The following is a 7,471-nucleotide window of genomic DNA, read 5'->3' as shown; positions in this document are numbered from 1 at the left end:
TTTATTATTGTATCTTAAACTTTCTGAGTTTGAAGACAAAGAGTAAAGTTTTTTAGTCATGAAAATTATAAGGTAAAGAGTTAATAAGTGTTGGGATTGATATCAATAAATTTTGGCCTCGTGGGGCTTATAGTAGATTTTATAAGAGCTTCTTGGATCAAACAAGGAGATAACTATGCTCTACCCTTAAGGGAGCAATTTACCTGCTTATCCTAATCACAGGAAGGAGTGAATTTCATCTTGTGTAGCTGTGTTCTCAGCTTCCCACTCAGACGAATCCCCAAAATGGTAGGCATATTGAGTCGGTGAATCTAGTCACTCTCACCCATACAAATCAAAAGACCGCCCTCATAGGCAGACATTCACAACTCACTCAGGATTAAGGTCAAATCACTTATAGTCATCCTATTAAATAGTAAATTTCTTCAAGTAATTGTGTTATAAAGAGAGACTAATCATTTCGTCGTCCGGTCTTATACAAACTCTTTGTACAGGATACCTCCACTCACATGCCTCCATATAAACGATCAAGATTGGATCATTTATAACACTTTACAACAATTGTAATAATTACAAAGTAGACCGTATCCGTAATGTTACCAGGATAAGGCACCCAACCTTATCCATTTACGACAGACTGTTTAGATTATTACTAAAACATGATCCACTTGTATGTCACCACATACATGTTTAAGCTACACTAAATAACCTAAGATCTTAGTTTATTGGTTTTGGATTAATGCAGACTAAATGTCAAATAAAATAATACTTTATTTTATTAAATAAATAAATTATTTGTACAAATAATTTACAAACTATGAAACCACGAGATTTAAGGCATCAATCCCAACAAGACAGACAATGAAAACACTTCTTCTGAGGTGGGTGGTATAGACAAATGACCACTTAAACTTGATAATCCAACTCAAATCCTAACCTTGTGAGAAGCGTAAACCCTAATGTAGTCGTCAAACGAATATTCTAAACCCTAGACGGCTCTGATACGATGTTATCTATACATTTGGAGAATAATATCTTATCATGTAATCAGTTAACATATACATATATATAGGCAAATGAGAAACTCTAATCTAGAGAATACAAAATTACAATAAAGGACAATTATACATATTAATTTAAATACATATTATAACATAGAGATCAAAATAAATCGTTTTAAAGTACACAAGCTAAAATGAACCAAAGTCAAAATTCAATAGTACAAAGAACATAAAGTAGATTTAAATCAATTCAAAACAATCTTAATTTTAACTAATAAAAAAATAGCATCGACCAAAAAACAAGAAATTGAGTTCTCATCCCTGTTGAACTTGAGAAATAATAAAATTTAGCTTAATAGGCCAAACAATACAACTAGCACACAACAAAACCTTATACAAAAATGGCTGAATTTATCAGCCAAGTGTCCCACAATCATAATCAGAACACTTGATTAATAAACCAACAAGAAAATCAGACAAGATGTTATCTCTCAAGTAGTTCATCACTTTCCCTTTACTCTCTTGAATTGAACCAACCACATAAGATGCAGTTATAAGCTTAATGCTTCTCCATCTCCTCTCTTTTGCATATTTCTCCAACCCCTTCTCAATTCTTTTATATTCCTCCTTGCCTTCTACTTCTTCATTTGGATTCCTTGACATAGCTTCAGCTAAACATCGCGCGAGAATAACACCGTCTTCCAATGCAGAACACCCTCCTTGGCCGAGATCTGGGGTCATCGAGTGAAGTGCATCGCCTGCGATGCTAATGTTACCTCGAGAAAAGTTATTCCAAACAAGCTCCCAAGGGCGCCTAAATCTCAATGGAAGAGACATAAAAGAATCAACTTCAGTGTCTTCAACAACAGCCCTTATTTGATCAGGTACCTTCCCAAGCTTGCTCAAAATATGTTGCTTCAATCTCACTGGGTTCTCTTCAATCTCCTCCTCTTCAAGTTTCAGTATGTGTTAGGAATAATACAAGGAGAGATATTAAAAGTATTATTATAACATTAAGAAAGTCTATTTAACCCATTAACAATTGGTTGAAGTTGGTTATTAGAAAAGGTCATTACAAGACGTTAAAAGATTTCATATCTTTAGATGTGTATGTGAGAAACTTCAAAAGCATTTCAAATTTACAGATCTAACAATTAATAGGGGCATATAGATTTTGTGGATGATCTATATCGTCTAACAGTTATTTGAAAGCACCTAGATCCTTGTGTTGATCCTTTCCTGAACCAGAATCAGGGTGAGAGGAAAAAGGGATCAAAATGTAGTGGCATATGCTCAAAGGAACTGACCTTGTTCGGAAGGACGCCAAGTGCTAAACCAATAAACTGTGTCGGAATTACATGGCATAACACCAAAGCGAAGGCCTTTGCTAAAAAACCACATGAACTTATTACCAAATCCATGACCATCCTTGTACGTTACGATCCCTCTAGTAGCATTTCTTCCAGACGAAGAAGGCTTCTTAAAGCCAAGCCACTTAGCCACCACAGACTTCACTCCATCACATCCAATCAAAACCTAATTTCCAAAGAGTTAGCTTCATGCCATGGCCAACCAAAGAAAATGATAGTAACTACCTTACTATTCACAATATTAATTTTTCATTATAAATAATTCTTTAATATTTGTTTAACTCCCTCAAATCTTTTTTTTTTTTAGTTGGCATCATAACATTGACATGACTCACATCATTATCATTCTTTAATAATGTTGATACATGACTGATAATGAATGAGAATGATGTTTATATTACTATAGTTTAGAAAATTTTCCTTAACAATAGACCTCTCCTTTCTCTCAGTCTCATGTAGTTATCTAATACATTCAAATGGTTATATTACCGTAACAAAATATCTCTACCCTCTCTCTAATTCAAATTATCCATGTGAAGTTAATCATATAAAAAAAATTAACAAAAAAAAGTCCCGTTTGATAATAATTTTATTCTTGAATTTTTATTTTTGAAAATTAAGGTTCTTTCCTTTTCATTTCTTATAATGATTTACATCTTTAAATATAATGGTTGAATTCTTAATCAAATTTCAAAAATAAAAACAAGTTTTTAAAAGATTTTTTTTAATTTTTAAAATTTGTGGCTTGGTAAAAATAGATAACAAATTAAGAAATTTAGACATAGACTTAATTTTAAAAACAAAAAACAAAAAATTAAATTATTACCAAACGGGATCTTACTATTTAATTAAAACTTTTCTATGTAGTTATTTTAGTTGTTTAAGAAAAAAAAATAAAAAGGGGGAAAAATCCCCGAGAAATTAAATGAAAAATTTTACGGAGATATGGAATAAAATGGGGAACAGAGACGAGAACAGAAACATCATCCCTAGGGGTGGAAACGATTCGGTTCGGTTTGGTGGTCAAACCAAACCAAACCAAATTTTCTAATATGTAAAACTGAACCGAACCGATTTATTGGTTCAAATCGAATCACATATATGTAGTTCGGTTTGGTTTTAAATTCGGTTTTCGTATTTCTAAAAAATCTATGTTATATTTTTTTAATTAAAAACGGTTCGGTTTGGTTCGGTTTTAAATTCGGTTTTGTTCTTTAAATTAAAAAATGTTCGGTTTTAAATTTGATTTCACTCTTTTTTAAATATCTAAATATATATATAAATAAATATATTACTTAAAAATGATTCGTTTTGGTTTTAAATTTGGTTTTTGAAATTGAAACCGAACCGAACCGAATTAATTCGGTTTCAAAATTTCTTCAAACTGGCTGAACCGCATTTTTCAGTTTCACTGAGATTTCGGTTCGGTTTTTACAAACGATTCAGTTTTGGCCAACTCTAATCTTCCCAACCCTTTCTCGTGGACGGTATTTTTTAAAGCTCCAGACGCAAAAAAGTATAATAGCAAAAAGTATAATAGCCTCTTGAGGCATAAGTGTAAGGCATAAAAAAAAAAAAAAAAAAAAAAGTGAACTGTACTATATATATATAAAAGTATTATATAAAGAAGAGAAAGAATAGTTGAAGTGGAAATATGAGAAAAAAAAACTAAACATGAGAAATTTTGCATTTAGAAGTAGTAATTTTGATTTTTTTTAAGTTAACAAAGAAGGAAAATCCCTGGTTATTGCTAATTTTTAAAAATAATGGAAAAACTCCTAATTATCGTCACAGAAGAAGAAATCTCTCTCTCTCTGTCCTTCCGTCACTCTCAATCAAAACACACACACTCTCTCACTGGTCTCTACATCATACTCGATCAATAAGATGGTGCAGCTGAAGAAAAAGTTGTAGTTTTAGAGAAATCATCCATAATTATAATATGTGAGTAAAAAAAAACTTGTCCATATGATTTTACCTTGGTTTTGAGAATTGTTCCATCAGCAAGATGAAGCAGCTTAAGAAAGCCTGATTCTTCGATGGAAACAAGCTTGGAGGAGTACTGAATGGTGCCTTCTGGAAGATCCATTGCAAGTGCTTCTAATAATGACTTTCTCATCACAGTTCTGGCTTCTTGGTCTCTGCTAATTTGCTCACAAACATATTCTATTTAAAATCAACTATAGTTCAGTAAAAAACTTGGAACTTGTTTTCAATATGTTTTTGTTAAACTTAGTTATTATATATATATAATTGGGGAAAAAAAGTGATTTCTGGTCTTTCCAATACCATATGATTTGACAAAAATAATCTCTCTCTCTCTCTCTCTTTTCTTAATAAAGATGGATTATTGCTTATTCTCGGCCACCTCATCACCGATAATGTGCGCATTGGGTTCAAATGTATCCAATCTTTAAATAACAAGAGATCAAGGAAGATGGGGATGACAACTCTTAAATTGGATACGAGTAAGGCATATGATAAGGTGGAATGGATCTTTCTTCGTCAGGTGATGGTTAAAATGTTTGCAGCGTTGGGTTCGGTTGATATAATGCAGTGTGTTGAGTCTGTCACTTTTTCTATCCTTTTTAATGGGATCAGCTAAAGGCAGTTCCGATTATAAAGAAGATTATGTCATAGAGATCCTCTTCCTCCATACTCCTTTCTTATTTGTTCAGAGGGTATTATGTCATAGAGATCTTTCTTCCTCCATACTCCATAATAATCATCCATAATTATTATGTCATAGAGATCCTCTTGGGCAGTATTATTGGGTCTCCTATCCCAAATTTCTCGAAACAAGAGTCAAGTGTTCAAGAATATCAAGGACATGTAGGGTTCTACAAGGATGGAAGGAAAAGTTTTGATCAAGTGATCCCTACTTACATGATGAGTTGCTTTCAACTTCCAAAGACCTTGTGTGATGACATTTGTCAGCTGTATGCTAGATTTTGGTGGAGTTCATCTAGTGATCATCGTAAAATTCATTGGGCAGAGTTGATCTCGAATGTGCTCTAGGAAGGTGGATGGAGGTCTCAGGTTTCGAGACGTACACATTTTCAACCAGACTATGATGGAAAAACAAAGTTTGGAGAATTTTGATGCATTCAAACAGCTCTTTAAGGTGCTTAGAGGTAAGTACTTTAAATCCAAAAATTTCTTCAAATGCAGGTCTTGAGCACGACCCTACCTATGTTTGAAGGACCATTCGATTAAAGGTTTTGTTGGCCAGTGGGTGGTGGCAAATTTTGAGTGATCCTTGGATTCCCAGAGAGGACCACAGATGTCCTGTAATGGCTTGTCTTATACTATCACTGATTTAGCTTGTATTTAGTCCTTCAACTTTAAAACGTTACACATTTTAGTCTTTTAAGTTTTAAATTTGATTTCAATTTAATCTTTAAATTTCAAAATGTTATAATTTTACACTTAAACTTTAGGTTTTATTTCAATTTAGTTTGTAAATTTTAAGATTTATACTTGTAACCTCGATATTTTATTAAACACTCATTTTTTTCACCTTTAGTGTTAATGCGTGTTAATAAATTTAAAAGAATTATAATAATTAAAATTAATTAAATTTCACCACTTTTAAAATTAAATTAGAATTTTACTTCATAATTATTTTAATTAATTACGATATCAATTATTGAAAGTGAGTATTTGATGAAAAATTGAGATTAAAAAAAGTTAAAAATGTAAAATTTTGAAACCTATGAACCAAATTAAAACAAAAATCAAATCTCAAAGATAAAATTATAATATTTTGAAATTTAAGAACTAAATTGAAACCAAACTTAAAATTTAAGGACTAGATATGTAACATTTTGAGATCTAAAGACCAAATAGAAACTAGTCTCATAACTTATGACGGAAAAAAATAAAAAAACTTATCATGTAATCCTACTATTTAAAAATTCAGTCTGAACAGGTCTGTTAACACCATAATTACTAATAAAAGACTTCTTAAAATAATAATAAATTACATTTATATTCATATTTTTTTTTCTAATTTTTATTTGATTTCTAGATTTCAAAATGTTACGTATTTAATATTTAAATTTTGATTTTGATTTCAATTTAATCTCTAAATTTCAAAATATTATAATTTTATCCTTAAAATTTGAGTTTTGTTTCCTTTCATCGTTATATTTAAAGATTTTATATTTTCAACCTTGATTTTTTTTATTAAATATCTACATTTAATAATTGATTTAAAATATTTATGAAGTAAAATTCAAATAAAATTTTAGAAATGATGAAAAACAATAAAATTTAATTACTTGTAATCTTTTAAATTTATTATGATGCATTAACATTAAGGCTGAAAAATGAAAATCAAGATAATAGTTAACTTAATAAATTGAAACAAAACGATTAAATTGAAACGAAATTCCAAACTTATAAATTTCCAAATGTTAATGTAATAATAATAATAATAATAAAAATCTGACCGGTAAGCCGTAAAGAGCAAATCCGAAGTTCGAAGCCCAGAAACCGCCGAGAAAGTAACATTTCTACAATCAACGAAGCAAAATGGAGTCTCAAATTAACACAAAAGCTCACTGAAATTAAATCGTTTCGGAAGCGGAAGAACTACCCGGCGAGGCGATCGTGGCGGCGGCGGAGGGAATCGGCGATTCCCAAGGCGTCGAGAGCCTTCCAAGCATTATTCCATGTGGTCAACGCATAACCAGCGGCTCTCAAAGAATCCGAAGTTTCCAACACTAAGCTTCGAATCCCTAACCTGTGAAGCCCTAAGGCAGTGCTGAGGCCTGCAATTCCAGCTCCGACGATCACTATGTCTTCAACATCACCTTTTTCTTCCATGATTGTTCCAGCGAAAAAAGATTCTGAATTGTCTTCCACCTGAAATTATTTGGTTGAATTGAAGAAATAATTGGAAATTTTGGGGATTAATTTAACCAAGAAGTTGCTCTGTTTTCTTACTTGAACGAGTGTTGAATTTATAGAGAAAATAAAATGTTAAGAAATCGCAATAATTGCATTTTGTGGCGGGCTCCATCGGAGGCGGCCAAAATGGATATTATTATATATATATTTGGTATTTTGAAAGTCATTTAGTTTAAGCTTAAATAC

At 31.5% G+C, this 7,471-nt stretch overlaps 1 protein-coding gene across 1 annotated transcript; it reads right to left on the bottom strand.

Moving 5' to 3' along the window:
* Positions 1-1,299: 1,299 nt before the first annotated feature.
* On the bottom strand, positions 1,300-7,323 carry LOC120077781 (monooxygenase 2-like). The gene is made up of 5 exons (XM_039031801.1): positions 6,972-7,323; positions 6,826-6,888; positions 4,350-4,512; positions 2,309-2,537; positions 1,300-1,951 (listed from the first exon to the last, which is right to left on the bottom strand). The coding sequence occupies exons 1-5, from the start codon at positions 7,199-7,201 to the stop codon at positions 1,416-1,418; spliced, it is 1,221 nt and encodes a 406-aa protein (XP_038887729.1). The 5' UTR covers positions 7,202-7,323; the 3' UTR covers positions 1,300-1,415.
* Between the last annotated feature and the right edge of the window lie 148 nt (positions 7,324-7,471).

This window comes from Benincasa hispida, chromosome 5 (assembly GCF_009727055.1).
Source record: "Benincasa hispida cultivar B227 chromosome 5, ASM972705v1, whole genome shotgun sequence".
In the NCBI taxonomy this organism is placed as follows: Eukaryota; Viridiplantae; Streptophyta; class Magnoliopsida; order Cucurbitales; family Cucurbitaceae; genus Benincasa; species Benincasa hispida.
The sequence above is the reverse complement of the archived record's forward strand: the minus strand, read 5'-3'. Positions and strand labels throughout refer to the sequence as shown.

What these genes read in the sequence shown, in the direction of transcription:
- LOC120077781 (XM_039031801.1), bottom strand. Translation starts at nt 7,201, where the DNA reads ATGGAAGAAAAAGGTGATGTTGAAGACATAGTGATCGTCGGAGCTGGA. An exon ending in CGCCACGATCGCCTCGCCGG is followed by an intron (nt 6,889 to 6,971) that starts GTAGTTCTTCCG and finishes CGTTGATTGTAG; the next exon opens with AAATGTTACTTTCTCGGCGG. An exon ending in TTGCTCTTTACGGCTTACCG is followed by an intron (nt 4,513 to 6,825) that starts GTCAGATTTTTA and finishes GCAAATTAGCAG; the next exon opens with AGACCAAGAAGCCAGAACTG.